Genomic DNA, 22,192 nt, shown 5'->3' with positions numbered 1-22,192 from the left:
AGGAGAAGGAGGAGGAGGAGGGGGAGGAGCGTGGGGCTTCTGTTGGACCTCAATCGGCCTCAGCCCATCGATCTGTCCGTGCGGGGAGGGCCGTACCTGCGTGATCCCCTCCACTGTGGGCGTGGATGGGAGGGAAGCACGGAGGGAAAGCGAGGGCAGCGGGAGGGGCGGGCGTCGGGGAAAATTCTTCTCTGAGAGAGTGGCGATGCGTTGGCACAGCTGCCCAGGGAGGGTGCAACTTCCTCCTGACACCTCGCTCACTCTCATCCGTCTAATTAAATTATAGATTGCACACTAAGTTATTTAGAGCCCGCATTAAAGATGGATGGGCGCTGCCGTGTTAGGAACACGCTGGCAGAGCAGCAGCGCTGAGGCAGGTGAGTGAGTGCTGCTGTGCCAGGGAGCACCACGCTGCTCCCTGCTCCATTGCTTCCCAACGTGAGAGCTGAGCAGAGAGCTTCGTGTTGCTCCCAAGCTGTGCTTTGCTTGCAGCAGTTTTGCTGTGTTCCAGCAAAACCACACACCTGCAGCACCCCGAGGCACCGAGGGATCTCAGTGAATACTACGAGGTTATTTCAGGTGCTGGCGTGCTGAAAACACACACTGAGGAGCTGTTGTGTTGGAGTGGAGTGAGGCAAGGATGATGATGGGAGCACTTCCATAGGGCTGAAGGCCTGCTGTGCAGAGGGGATGGCAAAATTCGGGGTGGCACGGGGCTGTGATTGCAGCATCCATCCCTGCGTACCCTTCTGCCCTCCAGGGATAGCACCTTCACTCCATTTTCACATCACAGGGCTCTATCACAGCACAGCACAGCACGGTAGCTTGCCCACGCATTGCTGCTTCTCTGCCTTGCTGCTGCTGCTGCTCCTGCCAGGAACGCAGCAGTGCAGGGGAGAGATGTCAGCAGCATATGCAGGGTGTGTGCAAACAGAGCTGCCGGCACCGACACCTCTGGGCTTTGCTGATGTGATGGGAGCAGCTCTGCTTGCCTCTGCCACGCTGCTGGGTAACAGTGAGCTCACTCTAAGCATCAGAGATCTCTCGCTCACAGGGCCGTCCTTCATCACTGATGATGGGTGTCATGAGTGGAATAGAATTGCTTTGCTGAAGTGAGAGTGACCTGCAACTCCTGGGAAGCTGTCATGGCAAGGCCCTGCCCTGCTGGGCTCCCCATCTACTGCTGGAGTGGGCTGGGGCTGGCACAGCAGCAACCCAGGCTGCTCCTGGCTGGGCAGAGAGGACGTGGGTTGCTGGGCTGCCTGCCTGGCTCCACACACAGCTCTGTTTTCATTCTCCTACACAAGCACAAATGTTTTGCCTGTCCATCCCACATTCCAGCGGTTTGATCCTGCCTTCCAAGCCACACTGAGCGCTGCTGCAGAGCTTGTAAAACCTGCTGGAGTGTTTACAGCTGCATAGCAACGAGCCTCCAATCCAGAGAAAAAGAGGAAGGAATGACTTAATTCCTTTGCTCCAGACACTGTTAATAAGAGCAGGGATATTTCAAGCAGAAGGAGTAAATGTGGAGGTTGGTGGCCCTGCCTGTGGGAGGGGGATTGGAGATTCACGATCTTGAGGTCCCTTCCAAACCTGGGCCATTCTGTGGTTCTGTGAGCTGCACGGTGTTTGATGGGCAACATGTGCACAGATACCCCCAGAGCCAGAGCAGAGGGGTGTGCTATGAGCAGCAAACATTTGTTGTGGCATAGAAAGAATGACGAGCAATCCTACTTTTCTATCCACCTCTGCATACCAAAACAGCTAATGAAATCAATCCAGGTATGACAGTACCTAAATGAAATATTAGTTAGCTTAAGTCTCTGTAAGTCTTAACATTAGGAATCCAACATTTTGAACACTTTCCATTTATGACTCGACTCCTGCAGGCCATCAGTGCATGCAAAAGGAAGATTTACTCTATTGGCATCACTTCATAGACCGGCTGTCTGCACCGATCTTCGAGCAAGCTGTACCATCAGAGCTGTCAGTTACAGCACCAGGCACGATACGTGTTTTGTCCCAGCATGAGTATCTGGTATTTCATGCATATTTGGAACCCATTTGGAAAATTAGGGCAGAGACCAGGAATTTGCATGCGTCCAGCTGGCATTGCTGGAAATAGCTGTGCTCTCACTCTTGGAAATCAGGCCTCTGAACAGAGCTTTAAATTGGGCACTGCAAATGAAGAAGCCCCGAAGACCCCAAATTCCTTTGAGAACACTGATTTAAGAGCTTGACTCAAGAGTTTCATAGTCAAACAGCTGAGCAGGAGCTGAGGGCTTTTTCCTCAATCAGGACAAATTAAAATGAACACAGAAGACTGAATTTACACAACAAGTTATTCATTAAGGAAAGGGACAGCAAGGGATTGGGAGGAGAGGAGGGAGAGAGCGCACCCAAATGAGCGGCCATATGAACAAGAGCAGACTGGGGGGCTGTCAGGGAAGGTGGCAGTAACCAAACAGCAGTGCTGTAACAGCCTGGGGTTGTCAGGAGCGGTGAAAACTTCCACTCCAAACTAAGTGGAAGATGAAATTAGCCTCCCCGCTAAAAATCAGGCCCGTGTGTTCAGTGCTAGAAAGGATATCTGGAAGATCCAGTAAATTCATACCAGAGAGTAGAAAAATAGCATCTCCTCCAATAATAAAAGAGCTTTAAAAACCTCAGCTCTGAGAAGGACGGACTTGCAGGGCTGTCTTAGGAAGCAGCAGCTCCTGCGTTAGGGGCAGGGTACTTCCAGAGCAGGATGGCACCATCGGCACTCACACTCACGATGTACTTTTTCTCAGGGCAGATCTTGAGTCGGGTGATGTTGCCACTATGGCCCACTCCAATGTGGGTCACCGTCCCCTCGTTGTAGTCCCACATTTTCACCAGGTGGTCGTCACCACCTGCATTGGGCACAAAGGGAGAACGGAGGATTACGCAGAGCCCTGCTGTGCTGCTTTTCGTTCCTGGCTGACAGGCAGAGAATACTTGGGCACTCTTTGAAGAAGGATGGGATGTGCTGTCCTAAGCATTATAGCAAAGCCTACCTCTGTTCAGCTGAAGCAGAGAGGTGGTGGCAATTAGGCCACTCAGGCGCTGCACCAGCAGCCTGCTGTAAGCTGTGAATAGCAATTGCTACCAGTGTGGCAGGTCCTCCAAAGGCCCTTCACCAGCAGTGTCACCAGGCTCCCTAAAGGAACTGGTGCTGGCATAAAGCCTGCTGGCTTAGCTCAGTGTGCACAGCAGCATGGCCCTGTGCTAGCAGTCAGCTCCCAGAAGAGATGTCACCACAGTTGGGAACGTGTGAGCCTGAGGCTGAACGGAACCTGGAGCCACGTGTGCCAGGAAACTAACAGTGCCAGCAGGACACCTGGAAAAGTAGTCAGGTGCACTGCAAACATGATGAAAACAAATGAGGAGCCCTGTGCTCCCTTGGGAACATTCGAACCTGTCTTCACCTCTAAATTACATCTTGCAAGACTGAACCATAGTATCTTCCATGTCTGGATCACAGCCTCTTCCAAAGTATTTTTCTGCACCTATTTGTTTTATTCTGTGTTGCAGCTGAATTTTCTTTATATTTTTATCTTATTTTACCAAGACTTTGTTTCATTGCCTTGCTTTTCTTGGTCTTAACATGGCCTCCTCTCTTCTAGTTTCACCCACTCACTCACCTGTGACAAAGTTTGCCCCATCTGATGTGATGTCCATCCCATTGATGGAACCCGATAGCGAGCCTTCCAAATCTCTGATAGCAGAGCCATCATACACTTCCCAGTATCCAATCTAGAGAGCAGACAAGAGACAAGTTCAGCTGTGCATAAACAGCACGAAGATGTCGGTGCTGTCCTACAAACTTCTTCAGAAGTACAGGAGCTTCATCACGAGCCTCTGCTTCCCCAGGAAAGCTTCCCTAGCTGGCACAGCTTGCTCTGATGGCAGCCTGGTGTGATTATGAACCATAACCAGATGTTGTTCTGCAGTGATTACCAACAGAACTGCTGTAGTTTGGCTTACCCTCCTGTCTGTCCCACTGGTGATCAGCTGGTATTCCTCAGGATGGTAACACACACATTTGAACAGTGTGTTGGCCAGAATCATTTGTTTTCTTGTAAAGCGCCTGCAAAACACCCCAAAACAAGAGCAAGCAATAAGGTCAAAACCCAAACCTTGACTGCCTGAACTCTCTCTACTTGTGCTGTACATCAGGTATCTTTCTACTTGAACGTTAACAGGTTTTAGATGAGTTCAGGGCTTCATGATACCTATTGGGGTCATCAGTTCTGTTCCCCGCCATGCTGTGTCACGGGACTTTTGATCTGCTATCACACAAAACAAAGATTTGTAATCCAGATTCCTTGCTAGGTGCTATGCAAAAAAAGTCTTTGTCCCCATCACAGTGCAGAACAAGTAGAGATCTGCAATAACTTGTCAAGAATCTGAACTGGATCTGATACAGCAGAACAACTTGTCTAAACTGCTCTGAAAAGTTTCCGGTGTTGGAAGTTCCACCTTTCCTGACTGATTGTTCTTTCCCATCTTTCCCCATTTTAGTTCTCTATGGCTCTTTTCCCCCTCTTTCTCACCATATGGTGTCCCAAATAGGACACAGTGACCCAACACGGACACTTCCAGCACTGTAAGCACCTTGCAGTACCAACCCCCCTCCTTACCCGATATCCCAGATGATGCAGGTTCCATCAAGGCTGGCTGTGACACACTCTTTGTCATTCTTCTTAATCTTAATACAAGACACAGCAGAAATGTGCTCCTTCAGAACTACTTCCAGTTTGTGAGTTTTCTCACCAATTGCCCAGAGCCTCACCTGGAAATCAGCAGCAAACATCAATTCTGTACCATCCAGTTTTGTCTGAGCTCAGGAGAATGCCACAGCTTCCCCAAGCCCTGCATTTCCCTTACAACTTGTATAGCCACAGAATCTCAACAGGCTGCTCTCTGTTCCTCTAGCTCCAAACGAGAGCCCTCCTCACCCACATTTCAGCTCACTCATTTCTCCATCAAGAATAAGCACCTAATCCATGCTGCATTTCCAGCTGTGTTTTAAGGATCGAAGAACAGTGCTTCTGAAACTGAATTTGAAAAGCTACCAGGTACTTGTGGTACATATGTAATGCTAGCAAGTAAATACAAAACAGCTCTTTGAATCTTTCATGTGGAATACATGCCTTGAAAGCATTTCTTTTCCCAGTGGAGGTAAGGGCAGCAATATTTCCACTTGATCCTTCACACCTTGCATTTGCTGTCCCATAAGGGCCAAACTTCGTGGTATCAATTTGCTTTTACATTTCACTAAGGTCAAATGCTAGTGCAAATTTACTATTGCACGCTGAGATCCAAAGCAGAGAACGTTCACCTTCCATGTTTTCAAGTCTGATGCTAAGTTACCTATGGGATCCGAATCGGACACGTCCAATTCCTGCTGCCTAAATGATCAGAGCCTTCAGATACCTCAAGCAACCCCGGCCATCAGAGCTTTCAGATGATTGATTTTGACAGAACCATTAGCATTTCAGAGCACTCCTTTGCCTTTTGAATGAATGCAGCAAATGCCCCCCTGCAGTTCTCATTTCTACTTAACCAGCCTTCTAGCTTTAATTCTGTCCCAGCTGTCTTTTTCAATTCAGAGAGCAACTAACCGCAGCCTGTGCCATTCTGTGTGCTCATACGGAATCTAGGTCTTCCATCCCCTGCATCCTCCAGCACTAATCATCCAAGGTACTTCACTGTGCTTTTATTAGTGAAGGGTTGAAGTGGCTCATCATCTCTGATGTCTTTATGCAGTGAGACAAGGCAGTGCTGCTGCTACCACTCTCTATCACTCTGCAGGAGAGCTGAGGCACAAGCTGATTTAGAAAGATGGGGAGATTTGCTTGAGATCTGCAAGCCCCTCTCTTCAAGATTTCCTGTGCAATCTTCAGCGTGCACACTGCACATGATGAGCAGGGTACAGAAACAAGGCATTAAGAGCAGTTAAATCCATCAGGATGCACTTAAACGTCTGGTTCTGAGAGCACGCCAGACTGCAGGGAGGAAGTCCAAAGCAAAGCAAGAAACTGAACGCGAGCCTTCCAAATCTATTTTAATATATTTAAAAAATGCTTGTGTGATTTAAAATTTAGGAAAAAACAGCGTCTCTTTTACAGATTGCAAAAGGCCACAATGAAAGGCAGCGTGTGGAGCAGACAGAGAACATGGTGTTATTTTTTAACTGCTGGAATAATATTACTGAAGTGCACAAGTCTGATGCCTTCTGAGTTCTGTGTTGGAATGTTTTCATAACTGTATTGGAAGTCAAGTTATTAGAGTCTTCTATTAACTTTATCACCTCAGTCAGGTAACACCAACCCAAAGCATCAGGGAGTTGCCCATAGACGACACAGCCACAGAAGGTGAATGCTGTGCTGTTAACTGAATTCATACAGGTTGTATCTGACTGGCTTCAGGAGAAACGACAGAAAGCAAATCTGTGCTAGAACACAGTGAGACGCAGGCTTGCAAACAGTGACTAATGCAGATAAGCCAAACAGGGGGGAGAGACAAACGAGGAAGGATTAAGAGCATGTTCTGCATTAGAATGATTTTCCAAGACTAACATGCCAGAAGAAATCGGGGCATTGTTTCATAGGAAACCCTCTGAGAACAAGAGATTTGCACGTATCAAAGGCTAATGCTTTCAAACCCGGTCCTCTGCTCAAGTGTGAGTTCAGAATAGTTCCTTTCTGACTGAGCAGTTTCAGACAATTCCCAGGTCCTGTGATGAGGCACAAAGCTGCTCTGGGCTTTCAAAGCAAGAAATTACCTGCCCTTCTCCTCCTCCACTGAGGATCCGCTTACAGTCGTTAGTAGCAGCGATCGCTGTCACCCCCAGGCTGTGGGCATTGTTAATGACATACTTTTCCCGTCCACTCTCTGGCATGAAGGCACGGATTTTTCCATCGTTCCAAGCTGATGAACAAAAAGAAACAGATCATCCAGGCACAGAGTCTTTCCTCATGCTGTCGTTACTTTCCATTACAAACAAACCCTTTTCTTATTATGTTCCTTTATACTGTGTAGCCTCGCATAAACTATTAAAATTTAATACCTTTTCTTGGTTCTGGCTGAGGGCAAACTGTCAGGTCTCTGGGGAGACCTCATTGCAGCCTTCCAATAATTGAAGGCAGCTCATAAGCAGGAGGGGGAACGGCTGTTTATGAGGATGGATGGTGATAGGACAAGGGGGAATGGTTTTAAACTGAGACAGGGGAGGTTTAGGTTGGATATGAGGAAGTTTTCAGCCAGAGGGTGGTGAGGCACTGGAACAGGTTGCCCAAGGAGGCTGTGGATGCCCCATCCCTGCAGGCATTCAAGGCCAGGCTGGATGTGGCTCTGGGCAGCCTGGGCTGCTGGTTGGTGACCTGCACACAGCAGGGGGTTGGGACTGGATGAGCACTGTGGTCCTTTTCAACCCAGGCTGTTCTATGACTCTATGATTCAAACTGGTTTGGTAATAGCAGAGGGGCAGCATTGCTACTCTAGAACTGCAGCAGTTCCTGTGTAGACAACCTGAACATGGCAACAGGCACCGAATTTATGCCAAAGTTGCTCTACGTACATTATAGATTAGTCTGCTCCATACATCAGTGTTAACATTTTAGAATTAGGCCTTTTGAATAAGACCCAACAAAAGTTCTGGATTGCTGGAGATCACATCTCAAACAAGGAACCTCCCCTTCCCCATAATCCTGCAACTACGGTGCCAGGATCTGTGCTCTGTGAGCAACATCCATTGGACCAGCAGCTAGCAAAGAGGCCTGTGGTCACAGCAATCACCTGCGACAGCTCCCAGCTCATGCCTGTCTTCATTCTCACGTACTGATGACGTTTATTACACTAGATAACGCTTACAGGTTGGACTCACCCATGGGCTGGGAATGCCCGTTACCTGAAATGATGCTCTTGCCATCCCTCATGAACTCTATGGCATAGCAGGTCATGTTGGGGATGACGATTCGGAGGAGCTCCCTGTTCTCTGGGGTGTGCCATACCCGAATGTCATCTTTGGAGCAGGTTGCAAACAAGTCTGAAGTCCCACTGGGGTGGTCAGAGAGAAGAGCTAATGAGAGGAGAGCACGGCTTCTGCATCAGATCTTAACTCATCCCTTAAAGCTCAGCTGCTACCGATGTTCAGCTGTGATCCACACAGTAGGGATCACAGTTGTTAAGACTGAAAGACCTTTATCACAAAGATTTCCCCTGGTTTGGCACCTGTGTATGGTGAATTTTGAATGGAGCAGAAGGAAATCGCCCTGCTTTAGTGAAGTTGGGCTGCTGATTTCCCAGATGGAATCCCTACTAAACCTGAAGTGTTGTAGACAGTAGAGAGAAAAGTGGGGGTAGAGGTGCTGACTGCCCAGGTTTGACATCGACGACCAACAGCAGCCTCACATTGTAAAGATGTCATTTTTTATCTTGCTTACTGGGTGATTCCTATTTAACATTGCTGAAGGCAATAGGGGAAATGGTAAAAGCCTTTCATAGTATAGTTGGTACGTTTGAATAAAAAAGACCTGCAACATTTCAAAACCTGTGGGGCTGAATTCTTTGAAATGAGCTCTTAAAATAAGCAACAAACAAAAGGAGACATTTGGGCATGGTTTTATGCCACCACCGCTGCTTTCTGCAGGATGAGATTAACTCCAACTGGCATAAGGCAATACATCAGTTATGCACAAAGACGACCAAAGCACGTATCCTCTGGATACAACAGAGAGTGAAATTTAGAGAGCACCATATGCTTTTGTTCAAAATCACCAGCAAGACAAAGCAGGACAGGGAAAATCGGCCCAGCAAAAGTGCAGCCTCTCTCAGGCCAAGCTTGTGCAGGTGCTTTACAAAGCAGAACAGCATCAGCAATTTAGGCGTCCTGAAATACACCAGAACAGGGAAATTAAGCCTGTATTTCCTGCTCAGTGACATGCACTGCTCAGGAGCAGCTAACCAATAAGATGTTTAAAACAGGCATGTAAAGATATGGAACCACAGTCCTCACATTCATCACTAAAGCCTGCTCATCCAAACACCCCTGTGACACAGATGTGCCAGTTGGGATCATCAGCATCACATTACCCTGAAGCGCCAAGTGATTTACTCATTAAATTAGAAGTAAGTGGATTTTTCAGGCCGGTGACAAGGGAGGAGGGCATTTTGCACTTCCCCTGTCCGCTGTGTTACACCTTGACGAGCTCTGATCATCTGTGCTGCATCAAGAAGCAACGCAGCACCATGCCCCAAATCAACATTCTCTTTGGGATCAAGCTGCCGTTCCCTGTTTGGGGAGGAAACAACCGGCTCCTGACCTTACTTGCAGCTCCCTTGGCAGCCCAAAGCATCCCAGCCAGCTGTACTCACGAAGGAAACACGATGTCGTGAACAGCCTCACTGTGGCAGGTGGTGATCAGCTCCTCTTTAAAGGCCGTGTAGTTAACCCGATAGATCTGGCACGTCTTCGTCCCCACAAAGAACTGGTGGCCCTGACCTCTGCGTGTCAGGGAAGTGACACCGCCTTGAACTTGAATGGTCCTGGTAAGAAAAAGCAGGATTTATTTTTGCTCAAGTGCACTTAAATATCCCGCATTGAACAACATCTCCGTTCAGCTTAGAACTCGTGGGGATGGTTACACTTGTACAGAGCTCAGCTGCTTCTGAGCTGTGTGCTGAAGTTGCCTATTCAAACAATGCAGTGACTAGCTGCAAGCCTGATTTTCAAATCTCCCACTGAAAAGTGAAGCCTGCAGCTATTTCACATGCAGAAGAAAGCCCTGCGAGCACTCCAGCGCTTTAAGACACTCCTGTGAAATCAGAGAGCACTTTCTCCAGCAAACACTTTCTAAATGGCAAATACTCATCTTCCTCAGGTGGTGTAAGGGAACATGTAAGTAAAACATGGTTTTACTGACTTCAACAGACCTGTCCCACTTTACATCAGTTCAGGATCTGACTCCTAATGCCTACAAGGAGACAACGGTCATTTAAAATGAGCTACAAGTAGGGCAATGTAATGCAGAAGCACCCAGAAATTTCCAGTTTGCTTCAAATTCCTTATGCTGCAAACATAACATCTAGATTAAGAACACCTGTTTTTGTCTGTAGGATTGAAAAAAACCCGAGGCTTATTTGGATTGTGCCATTCCATAGGAAGGACTGGTCCTTACTGCACAGCCATCATCTCTACCCCTCTGATCCCCCACCTGCAGACTCACTTCATCACTTTGTAGTTTGAGCCTTTACAGAGCGCCACAGTCCCTCCTCCAGTGCCAACTATTACATCTCCTGTCTTCAGCAAAAGCAACGCCGTGACTCCCTAGGAGAGAAGGGGATTAAAACACAACTGGATGGAAGCAGTGGCAAACACAGCCACGCTGAATAACTCAGTGGTGCCTTAATGATGCTCCCCATGGCGGTGTCCACATCGCTCACATATGGCTCTATCAGCACTCTCTGACTGACTCAGACTGAAGAATGGTTCTCTGGAGGGAATGGGAAGAAGAGTTATTAATTACAGGCATATATGAACATCTACAGTGGGAGAGTTTAAGGTAAACAGCATCAAAATGAAGCCCTCCGTGCAGTCAGGACCACATAGGAATTTACACATCCTTACCTTGCTCCAGCAAGCAATATTATTATTTTTATATCATTTATATTATTTTTATTATCATTTTATATCAGTACCTCCACTTTGCCTTCCACTGGTTCTTTATAGATGAACAACAGAAGGATGAAAACAACAGAAGATGAAACTCAGCCTAAGCACCCTTTGGCAAAGCTGCTCTTAGGATGCACCCCCTGCATTCCAGGCCCCTCTCGGTGTCTGAAGCATCCCGTGCCACCTCACACACACCACTGATAAAACACACTTGTGGCAGAAAGGCTTTGGAAATCAGACAGCCCATCAGCACAGGCTTCAGCTATTAGCTAAGATGAGCAAACCCACAGGGGGTCAGCCATTAGGAAAAGCAGAAATGCTTTTCCAGCAGCTGAAGTACCACACTACAGTTGGAAGGAAATCAATCCCCAGTCCTGCCACAACGTTTCCAGCCTCACTAAGTCAGCCTGCTGCTGTTTTCCCCTCCTCAAGTAGTGTTGGTCTGCCATACACAGACAACAGATCCATTACTGACCATTTCTGACAGTCGCAAAGTGGCTGCAAAAGGGGTGAGAGCATTTCTCTGGGGTCAGACCTTGTTGTTCTCACTCAGCAAAACATTCTGGGGAGAGAGGGAGGGGAAAAAAAAAGGAAAGAAAACAAAGGAGCCACAAAAACTTGGTCTGAAACCTAAGTTCCATTGCAAAGTCACACATACAGGATGTACTTTCACAGCGTTATGATGTTTGCCTTTGAGTCCAGGCTCATAGAGAACACAAGTTGTGACTGGTGGGGTTTCTTCTGGACAAAGAATCCCAGAGCTTCGTGTTGTCACAGCAAAAAGACGTGGATTCTCAAAGCAGAGCTGACAAGTAAATCAGAATAATGATTCATCTATACTTTAGGAGGGAATCATTGCCATGTACTTGACCTCTGAATTTTGAACGTACACAGGAGCCAGCATTTGAAATCTAAGCAGTAGCACCCAGCACTTCTGTTCTCTTCAGCCATTAATCTGGCCCATCCCTGGTGTATTTCAGGATTAAACACTGCAGCGTGTTTAAAAGAATGAAAGCCAGAAAGTGTCCGTTTTCTCTGTGGAAAGGAATGAAGCTCTAAGGAATGTGAGAAAGAAATCAAGACAGAAGAGAACAGACGTGACATTTGAGCTGTTTAGAGGTCAATGCTATTAGAAAAGATGCTGCAAAAGCTACAGAGAAAGACTGCTGAATGTGGAGGAATTACTTTGGCTCTGTTTTCCTAACAAGCAGAAGCAAAGGATGTTTTCTTGCTTCTATTTTTTAATGGAAAGAAAAAAAAAAAGACATCAATATGTAGATAGCTGCCTAAAATAGATGAATTCCTTATCCTCCATAGTATCACCAAGGCTTCTCATTTGTTTCTGCCTGGTGTTCCATCAATCCTGTGCCTGCACTGCAGGTTAGGGACTGAGCAACCTTGGGATCAACCCCACGTGGATGGCAGGGAACGAAATCCCGACCAACTGGCATAAAACCAATCCTGATTTATAATTTACACTCACTGCAATTACTTGTGAGCCTGCCTCCAGCAGCAGCAGCCCACTGCTGTCACGGCAGTCGCTGGGAGGCACTGGATGCTGTGCTCCCACATCAGTGCCAGGCAGGGAGCCAGGTTTCATGCAAACATTCTTTGCTTAAGCACGAGAACAAAGGGAGTGCTTTTAATTAAAAATACGATCCGCAAGCAGAGCTGTTTCCAAACTCTGCTTTGCAAAATTTCTGACCAGGCATCGGCAGCGTTTTACCAACCCCTGTTATCTCAGGGTCTTTGGATCCCCTGTTCTGCAGTATTTTCTGTTGCAGGCTGCTTTACCTACCTGTGCCCTGAGGGTGCAGCTCTACGGCTGGTGGCAGCCTTGAAAATCACACCTGCGAGTCCATAGTTGATCTGATTACCGCTTTCTGCTTTTTGCTAATTAGGGTTCTTAGAGCCACTTTGAGGCTGAGCAGGTATTCTCTTTGGTTCTTGTAATGTGGGAGGGAAGCAGGTATTGTCAAGAGAAAAAAGGGAACACCTGAAAGTGACCGGGATTGGTTGTGAAGCTCTCAAAAACAGTTTGATTCCAGGCTGGGTTTAGTAACTGTGCTTCTTCCTTCTCCTGGCTGCTCTTGGAATCCCCACAAGTACTCAGCTCTGGGAGTTGCTCTTGTTATTCATGCAGCTCACATTAACGATGCAGCCAGAGCTCTGCTTTATAACACTGGCAGTCCTTTTGTAGGGGAAACGCAGAGGGTAACCCAGGTTAAAAATATCGCCATTCATTATTTACCTTTTACAAAAGGCAACCGCAGCTTTGAAGTGTGATGATAAACAAAGATGCCAGCACAAGCACAGCCTGTGTGTTCCCCCCCCGCAGGGATACTTGCTCTCTGTCCCACTCTGATCTCTTGCAGAGTTCTCGGGTGCTCTGTGAAATCCAGTCCACCTTGTTAAAATATTTTGTTTATTTGCAAAATATCCAACTATTACTGAAAATCCATTTGCAGTCCTGCATCTCACTCTGTATCTGAGTGGTTACCCTACAGCTCCTCAAGCCTGCAGTGGGAATAAATGGTAAAACTGTATTTACAGTCGTGACAGCAATGCACTGAACTCCACTGAGATGTGAAACAAGTTGCTTCAAACGTGCCACTCCTCTTCAAAACAGAAACAAAGACAACTTCAGATCACGTTGAACAGTAAACATGTTCTCAGATCTAAAGGCAACGTTTCTCTAAGATCGACCACAGTTGTTTTCAATACACACCTCCCCCTCACTGGGCAGCAGCTAACCTCCCTCTTTCAAGGCCTGCTCATCGTGGGGTTACTCCAGGATGGAGTTTCAGGGCATGCCGCTGTCTTGTAGTTCCCTGGTGATGCTGCTGCCAAGGCTTGCAGGGATGCTCACACACATACAGCTTTGGAGGGGGAACTGCAGCAAAGCGACGAGGGGGGTTCCAAAGGAGGGAGGCAGGGAGCTGGGAATTGTTGGTGCTAAGTGCTACATGCCACAGGTAGAGCTGCATCTCATGGAATGCACACAGCTCTGCAGAGAAAGAAGCCATCACTGCTCCTAGGTTTAGCAATACGATGTACTACATTTTGTGAAAACAAGGTTGGGAACATTTCTGCTTTGATAAATGCTGCATTTTCTACCTGAAAAATTACCTGCACAAATACTCTTCTGATATTGAAGGCTGTGCTACAATTGGAAACTTCTGTCATAAGACATTAGAGCTGATTTGTGTACCGAGAGGGCTTGCTGACAGCACAGTGACAACATTCAGTTTGTGTGCAGGGATGTGCACTGGGTGGGCAGAAAGGGGGATCGTGGTATGCAGCCAGGAAGGGAGAGCTGGAAGTAGAGGGTGGGTCTGAGAGCAGCTGGAGATAAAAGTGCACCAGCACGCTCTCACTGATGATACAACACTGCTTTGCACTGGGATCCTGATGAATTTCCCATGTTAGACACTGCATTGGTAAGATTCTTGGAAGAGAGCAGAGAGGAAATGAGCACCTGACAGAAGAGCCTATGAGCAGAAGTGTCCAAACACGCAGCATCATTTTGAGTAACACGATAGAGGATGCTGGATGGAAACCACAAATAGCCCCGCACTGTTTGTGAATGTCTTCCTGCCTCTCCCCCTGCCAAAGCACACACACGGTTTCTCTCACCTAGCTGCCACTGCCTACCACCAAAGTAAAAAGATGTAAGTTGGGTTATTGCCTGGTAGCTCGGGTCTCATCCCCAGGGCTGGCTGACAGCTGTGACATCCACTGTGGGATTTTACCTTCTCCCTAGCATCCTGTCAGCCTCTTGCATGTTGAAAGCTCTTGTTTTTCTTCAGCTTTTCACCATTACAAGCAATGCCAGCTGAAGCTAGTGATACTCCAAAGCTCTTCTTCATATGGATGGGAAGAAGGTCTGGCCTCAGCCTCTGCTTTTCACTAAGAGGCCCTGGGCTGTCCTTCGGCTTCCAAACTGCACTGCCTCCTGCTAACAACCCCAGCTGATTGCTTCTTCAGTGATGGTCTCAAAGGTGCGTGTATCTTCTGTGAGGGTTTGTTTCAAAGGCTTTTGGCACATTTCCCCCACTCCAGAAGGCAAGGGAGTTCAGAACGCTGTGTGGCTGCAGCCAGGTGCTCCAGGCTGTGCGTGTAATACTACATATAGGACTGAAATCATGCCAGCGTTTAAAAAGGGAAGGGATATTCAGTACCAAGACCTCTGCCAGGACATGGGAACACCTACAGATGGATGCAAAACACTGCAGGATGACTGCTGGAGGGCTGCTGCAACAGCAAACTGCACAGATGTGTCCACAAGAGCTCTAATGTGCATTAGAAATCATAAGTGTGATGAATATTTATCAGGAAAACAAAATGCGTACATTCTTGTCACTTAGCATGCACACAGAATTAAACTCCTTACATTCCTACAAAGCAAGTGGGGAAACCAAGTGTGATGACTTCTCCAAGCTTCTGGAATAGATAGATAAACAGTGAGAATGTTTAAAGGCCTCATTGGCTGCAAGGAGTCCCGGGGAGGTGGGCATGCACTGGTAATGCAGAAGCTGTGACTGGTATCTATGTAGGTCTGTATGACTGGGTTCACATGTAAGCGTGTTAAAAGCAAAGATCAGAAGGTCTGGATAAACGAGTCCAGAACAGCTTTTTATTTGGGAATTACCGATGATTTTCTCTCAAACTTTTTGTCAGACTCGTGCTTGCCCCAAACAAGGCCTGCTTCTTTCTCCAGCAGTATATTCAGCACTTCCATCTCTATCGCTTCTCTCTCTGCTCACTGATTTTCACGGGTTTTAATAGAATCACAAAATACATTCAACCTTGTGAAAGGGAATATTTCGGGAAAGTGTTTGAATTCTTTCTGTATCATCCCCTCCACCAAAAAGCCACAAACACAGCAACAAATAAAGAGAAACCAAGAGCAAGCGTTCTAGCTGTTGCCCATGGTTTCTCATTACAACTCTCTGCCAACAAAAGGCCAAAAGCTCCTCCTCCAGAAGACATTCCTGTCCGTGGATCATTACACAGAGATCTGCAAGTCCCAACTGCAGGCAAACAAAGAAACTTTGTTGAAGGAACCTTGAGGTCAGGAGGCTGAGCTCTCAGAACTCAGAAAGCAATAGAGCCAATGCACGCTGCACAGCCTTTTCATTTTTGTCCCAGCTGTGCATAAGCACTACCATAAACTCTTTAACTGTGTTATCTACAGTGATATTTTCAGTAAGACCTCTGCCTCGTGAGTGGGGAAGCTGAAGCTACTACAGGGATCGGTCATAAGGGGTAGATTAATAATAATAATAATAATAATAATGTAATAACATGAGATGGGAGAGCACAGATAATAGCAATGTACAAGGAAAGAGCACAGATCATGTTTTAGCTGAGAAACCTTAATGTGGTCCAGAAGCACTGAATTCTAGATAGCAGGCTCTGCCAGAGCTCCTTGCGATGCTGAGCAAAGTCACTCAAATAGATTCTTCCAAGCAGAACCCAATTGTGTATTCCACAGGTGCCAACACACACAGACTCTGGGGACTGACTTTCAAAAGTATGGAACACTGAAATCTGCAAATAACGTCAGTTGGAGCCCAGCCTGTGAGCACAGACAGCCACGTAACGTCAAGTGCTGTGGGAAAAGGGTAAAAGACCAAACCTCTCAAAACAGGAGCCAAAAAGAAGCAGCTTTTTACGCTGTAATTTCTCAGTAGCGCCACAGAAATCCCAGCAAAGCCTGGGAGGACCCACTGAACCTAACTATTCAAACAGGGCTGTGATGGTAGCACTCGGTACGGCAAGCCTGGTGCATGTAGGGCGCACTGCTTTAAATGAAGTACTGGTGAATGGTTATCAACAAAGTGATATAACAAAGTTGTGATGGAGACGAGGCTTCAGAGAGAACCCACAGACCAGCTGGGGTTGGGAGGAACCTCGGGAGCCCTGATCCAGCCCAGCCCTCCCTGCCTAAAGCAGGGCCAACAAGAGCACTGGGAGCTGGCACTAAAAGGCTGCAGAGGAAACTCAGCCCTATAAATCCTGACACAAGTCACTGACGCTGCAACTCTTAGCACGTGGATTTCCATCTCTGAGGTCAGTGGGGGTAACTGATACCAAGCCGTATCTTTAGGTTTAACAAAAAATGAGACATGCTTTACCTGTGAGTTTTTACTGTATTTTCAGCCAGTTGTGCTGGTAACTGACTGTGAGGCCCTCCTGTAAATAACACAGCTGCAAAAATTGCCCTGCTGCAGGTGCTGTTTTTCAGCTGAATCCATTCTTGACCCACTTAACCCACAGGCAATTCTGCTGGCACAGCTACGATCCCAGGACTCTCTGGTTGCACACAGGAAGCACACAGACAGGACAGAGGCTGTTCTTCTCTCCCCTCAGCTTTTCTCTCTTCAGTTTGCCTTTACTCTGGTCCTTGCCCCTCCGCAGCTGTGCTCCCATTCTGTTTGTTTCAGCAGCTCGCAGTGCTCCCTTCACCTGAACATCACTGCGTCACACACAGCCACACTGACTCCCATTCCACTCATCCTCTGTGAAGGATGTGAGCTTGTGCACCAGCTTTCTGATGGTTCTCCTGGAGGTTGTCCTAATTTCAGCCACTAATAAAGAGGAGGATAAGGAAAACGATGCAAATGACAGAGCTTCTACTCACCAACGAAAACTTCTTCTGAGGCCCAAAATCAGTCATCAGCTTGTTCCTTGTGTTCACTTTCAGGACATCACCAGTTGATGTGCCAACGTAAAAGTAATTATCATCATCTGCTATCTAGAAGGAAGAGTGAAAAAAGAGATTGTGGTCCAGATACTGAGGCTCCTGTCCCAAGCCTACCTCTGTGCTGCATCAATAGCTTTATTTCAGCACACTGCCAGGATTTACCCTCAGGGCACACAGCCACTGCTCTCACATCAGCACTCACAAGGATCTGTGTAAAATGTTTTCCAACCAAATACTTTGAAGCAAAAGTTGAATTCTCTTGAGCCCCTGACTAAAGTGCACGCTGCTTCCCTTCTGAAGCATTCAAAAGACTTTTCCCAGGATAAAGAACCTGTGGAAGACCATCTGCCATGAGCCAGCATGTAGCAACCACAGTGCCACCATGCAGTCATAATTAGCATTCTTAGCATCACTGTCAAAGCTCAGAGCCTGTCTCTACCCTGCAGAGAGCTGCTTAGTTCAGCCAAATCGTTGTGGCGGATGCTCACCTTAAGGCTTGTGATCACCCTCCTCAGCTGCCCTGTCTGGCATTCGGCTGGTCGGAGCTTTCTGTTTGGTAGATCCAGCTCCCATACTCGAATGGTCTCACTAAAGGAAAGCACAGAGGAAAACCAAATCTGTGCGTGGAATGGATGCCAGAAATATCCCAGCTCAATCATTATTAGGAGAATGAAACAACCTTTATGAGGTTACATTATGCTGCAGTTTTGATCAGGAGGAAAAAGAACAACACCGGGGAGGCCAGAAGCAATCCTTTGTCTTTTCTGCTGTCTCTTATGGTAACTTTTTTTCCAGATAAGCCAAAAATCTTAAAGGCTCAGCAAAAATTCATACTGAAATTATGGGGAAGGCACGTAATAACCTGGATATTAATTCCCCAAAGAGACATGCATGGTGGGAACCCTGCTTCTTAGAACAGCAAATGAGCAGCACCAGGCACTTTCAACTATTTTCTAGCGCAGTTGGATTGACAACTAAGAACCAACACAGTACTGCTGTCACCCCTGTATTTCACAGAGTGTTACAACTGCAAAGACCAACACTTCTACGTGCAACTGCAGCCAAGGGCATTGAAGCCTTTCCCTGATTTAAAGGGAAATGCAGGACCTGGGCAGGTTTAAAAGTCAGGGTAGATACATGGGGGCTGCCTCAGCTCCATGGGAAATGTGACTTCTTGTAACAACTTGTGTTACAGGCCAGGGACCAGCTGTACATTGCCAAGGACAGGAGAAGATCCAACAGTTCACAGGATATCATTCTCCTTCCATTAACAGGGCGCTGCCTGGAGCTGTGCATTGACTGCTTTTCTTGTGCAAACACTGGGAACTAAATATTTTAAGGACTGCTGAGATTCCCTCTGAGCAAAAATCCCAGTGTAAAGAACAGAAATGAAGCATGCTGGTTGGTGTGTGCTGCTTTGAAAGCACGCTGTTATGTGTAGAACAAGGAAAAATGCTTTGAAGAGACAAGCTGCTGGTTATCCATCAGCCCGCTGAGAAGAAAAACAAAGCAAAACCACGAGCACAGTGATGTTTAATATTCCTCCTATTTAAGTAAAGGCTCTGAAAAAGGAGATGGGTCTATGGGCTTTTTCTCCTCACAGGGGTTCTTGTAGTAAATACAGCCTTACACTCCAGCAGTGACAAACATCTCGTCCCTGCAGGCAGAGCACTGCACGATGGTCACATTGCCTGCGCTCCGGGCTGAGGCAGGGCTCCCACAGACAGCCTCTCTTCTGGGGACATCCCACACAACCACACTGCAGAAGAAGGAAAGGCTTTAAAATACTTTGCTTTTTAATGCTACTTAAAAACTTAGCAGAAAAAAAACCAAAACTTTTCTTCCTGCAGTCTGTTCCCAAAAGGATGAGCACTAAGGACTGATTCCCTGCAGTTTGATAAGCACTAAAAGTCACCTTGTAGACAGTTTATCCAAGAAAAGCCTTCGTGCAAATACATGGAATCGCAGCTTACATCTCTTGCTAAGGAGGTGGGGATGTGCATCTGGTGGATTCCTCCTCCCGAGCAAGAGTCAAATCATATGGAATATGAATATCAGAATGGCGAGGCCGGACTCTTTTCAGTGGTGAGTGGAGACAGGACAAGGGGGAACGGCCGGAAACTGCAGCATAGGAAGTTCTGCACCAATGTGCAAAGGAACTTCTGTACAGTGAGGTGATGGAGCACTGGAACAGGCTGCCAGGGAGGTGGTGGAGTCTTCTGCTCTGGAGATGTCCAAGACCTGCCTGGATGCCGACCTGTGTGACCTGGTGTAGGGAACCTGCTTTGGCAGGGGGTTGGACACGATGATCTCTGGAGGTCCCTTCCAACCCCTACAGTTCTGTGATTCTGTGAAATATCTTACATAGAATCTAATTTAAAACGGCCTTCTATTCCACTTGCAGTCCTTCAGGACCGTACAACAATGCAGTTGTCATACCATTTCTGGGTGACAAAGCCAATTTCAGAATTAGCTGCTCCCCTCATCTTTCCCTGCCCTACACACCAGCATACCAACCCAGCTTCCCTCACACGGGATGCTCTGAAGAGACGTCAGCAGGGTGCCAGGAGGAGGAGTCCTGAGGAATCCCCTCAGCACGTCCCTCAGCGCCCTGCAACTTGGCAGGAATCATTCCTCAGGAAGGGGAAACCTTTACCTGCCATCATCCCGGCCTCCCAGTGACACGAGATAAAGGTCGTTCGGAGAGAATGCCAGTCCTTCAACTTTACCCTTATGAAGGGACAGCCGGGCAAGCAACTCCTTCTTCTGAAAATCCCACAGAATGATGTCTGCCTGCAGTCCAGAGCAGAAGTCAGAGCCAGAGCATTAGCTGTGAAATGCTCTGATAGGAAGGGAGTTTCTCAGAAGCAGCCCAGCAGAAGGTTAGCTTATTTCAGCCCAGTGCACTGCAATAGGGATATGCTTCACATCAGGTGCTGTACCAAGTATTACTCCAATTTCCAGCTTAGAAGCTCTGATTCATTCCAGAATCAAGGTTTACTACATGAAACCTATTTTGGAAGAGTATTTGACTGAGATTTTAAAGTGCTGAAAAAGCAAATAACTGATTCCTTCCCACTGCCTCAGGCTCTTTTCAAATAAGCATTAAAAAGTTAAACCATTAACAACTTTAAGTGTGACAGAGTTTACTAATTAACATCTAATGGGATTTAGGCTGCCACATGTCCACAACACTTTCAATAAAAAGGACCAGGACTAAGAAATCCCTCAATTTAGTTACCCTGATCCTAGGGAGAGCAATTAATACTGTGCCAAAACATCAAGGCACATCCAACAGCAGAGCAGCCTCAATCCCCCGTTCTTTGCAGCGCCCTCCCACCACACAGCCATCCGTTTTCCATCAAAATTAAGAACAGGTACAAAGTGCTCTTGCTGCTCAGAGAGAACCCCATGTTTCACAGTGCAATGTGGTTAAAGATCGAGGGTTGCCCACCTTGAAGCCCATGAAGGTGACTTGTCCAGAGGCAACGTAGCTCCCACTGCTTGACACGACGACACAGGAGACATTGTTGGTGTGGCCATGCAAGAAGGTTTGCTTCTTGCTGGCCAGGTCCTGGATAACCACGGTGCATCCCAGCGGGTAGAGAAGGTGCTTGTTGTCAGGGTGACAGATGAGGCCTGAGGCAATGTGTCCTGCCGGAGGGACAAAGCACGAGGCTGCCTGTCAGCACCCTGGCACTGCAGGCGGACTTCCTGCTCATGCTTCCCCAAACTCTTAGACTTCACAACGAGGGCAAAACCAAGAAGCTGCCACCCAGAGCAGCACAATCCCATATGCAATTCGAGGTCGCCCTTTACAGAGGTTGAGCTGTGCATTCTGCTGCTACCAGGAGATCCACCCGGCCCTCAGGACGGAGCCCTTCATCACAGCAGGTCCTGTGTGAGCAGCTGCAGGTCTGTGAAGGCCACCTCACCAGCTCTGCAGCCGCAAATCTCTCAGGACGTTGGGCAGCTGCAAAGCCCAATTATTGACCCCACTGCCAAGCCACAGGGCTGCTCTCAGCTGTGCTTTGTGCAAGAGGATTTGATTTTATTTTGAAAAGAAGCTTCTCTCATTCCAGTAAGCTGGGCAATTAGACATAAATAAGCAGCGAATCCCTCTATTCAGCCTGAGTTTGCTTGCTATGAAGCCTGTATCTCTTCTCCCTGAGCTCCTGCCCCCAGACAGGGACGTGGTGCACAGCTCTGCTCCTGGCCAGGCACCCATACAGCCACAGCCCCCCAGCCTACCCCCAACCTGCCCCCCCGTGACCCCCAGGTGCCCCACAGCCCCTCCACCTGCCCCTATGGTGCCTCATTTCCCCCTCCAGCTGCCCCAAGCTGCTCCATACCCCCCCTAGCTACCCCCACAATCCCTCTCTTTCCTCTCCCCAGGTAATGCAGGTACCATTGAAGCCGATGGCCGCCCGCAGCTCCAGCCTCCCCGCCTCCTTCTCCTCCGGCGTCGCCGTCGCCATCGCCACCGCTTCACGATGGCGTCGCGGGCGCCATGGCAACGGCCAGCAGGGGGCGCTGTGAGGCGGGGCCGCGGGCGGGGCCTGGGCCGGGACTCAGGGCGGTGCTGAGCCCCTAGGAAAGCTCTTCATAGCCCATGAGGAGTCCCCCGAGCCACCAAGCCTCGCTGCTATTTTTTTATTCTCCAAGAATTTTGAGCTTTATGCAGTAATGGAATAAAGCATAGGGAGGAAAGTGGTGCAGCGTCTCTTTAGACATGGCAGGGACTCATCGGGTTACCAGCAAGGTGGCACCAGCAGTCACTGTGA

At 47.8% G+C, this 22,192-nt stretch overlaps 1 protein-coding gene across 2 annotated transcripts; it reads right to left on the bottom strand.

Annotated features, from left to right (window-relative positions):
- Positions 1 to 2,360: 2,360 nt before the first annotated feature.
- CFAP52 (cilia and flagella associated protein 52) lies at positions 2,361 to 21,954 on the bottom strand. Of its 2 annotated transcripts, XM_048965152.1 has the most exons (14): positions 21,817 to 21,954; positions 20,863 to 21,062; positions 20,065 to 20,201; positions 19,039 to 19,167; positions 17,897 to 17,996; positions 17,346 to 17,459; positions 10,254 to 10,354; positions 9,403 to 9,573; positions 7,937 to 8,085; positions 6,812 to 6,957; positions 4,665 to 4,816; positions 4,009 to 4,111; positions 3,666 to 3,777; positions 2,361 to 2,894 (listed from the first exon to the last, which is right to left on the bottom strand). In XM_048965152.1, exons 1-14 carry the CDS (start codon positions 21,884 to 21,886, stop codon positions 2,701 to 2,703), a joined length of 1,878 nt encoding a protein of 625 aa, XP_048821109.1. In that variant the 5' UTR covers positions 21,887 to 21,954; the 3' UTR covers positions 2,361 to 2,700. The 2 variants fall into 2 exon arrangements, with proteins under 2 accessions (XP_048821109.1, XP_048821110.1); XM_048965153.1 differs by lacking the exon at positions 19,039 to 19,167.
- Positions 21,955 to 22,192: the final 238 nt, after the last annotated feature.

The sequence above is a fragment of the Lagopus muta genome, chromosome 18 (assembly GCF_023343835.1).
Source record: "Lagopus muta isolate bLagMut1 chromosome 18, bLagMut1 primary, whole genome shotgun sequence".
In the NCBI taxonomy this organism is placed as follows: domain Eukaryota; kingdom Metazoa; phylum Chordata; class Aves; order Galliformes; family Phasianidae; genus Lagopus; species Lagopus muta.
This window is presented reverse-complemented; position numbering and strand designations above follow the sequence as displayed.

What these genes read in the sequence shown, in the direction of transcription:
- CFAP52 (XM_048965152.1), bottom strand. Translation starts at nt 21,886, where the DNA reads ATGGCGACGGCGACGCCGGAGGAGAAGGAGGCGGGGAGGCTGGAGCTG. An exon ending in CACGACATCGTGTTTCCTTC is followed by an intron (nt 8,086 to 9,402) that starts GTGAGTACAGCT and finishes TGACCACCCCAG; the next exon opens with TGGGACTTCAGACTTGTTTG. An exon ending in TGGGGCAAACTTTGTCACAG is followed by an intron (nt 2,895 to 3,665) that starts GTGAGTGAGTGG and finishes TGCCCAATGCAG; the next exon opens with GTGGTGACGACCACCTGGTG.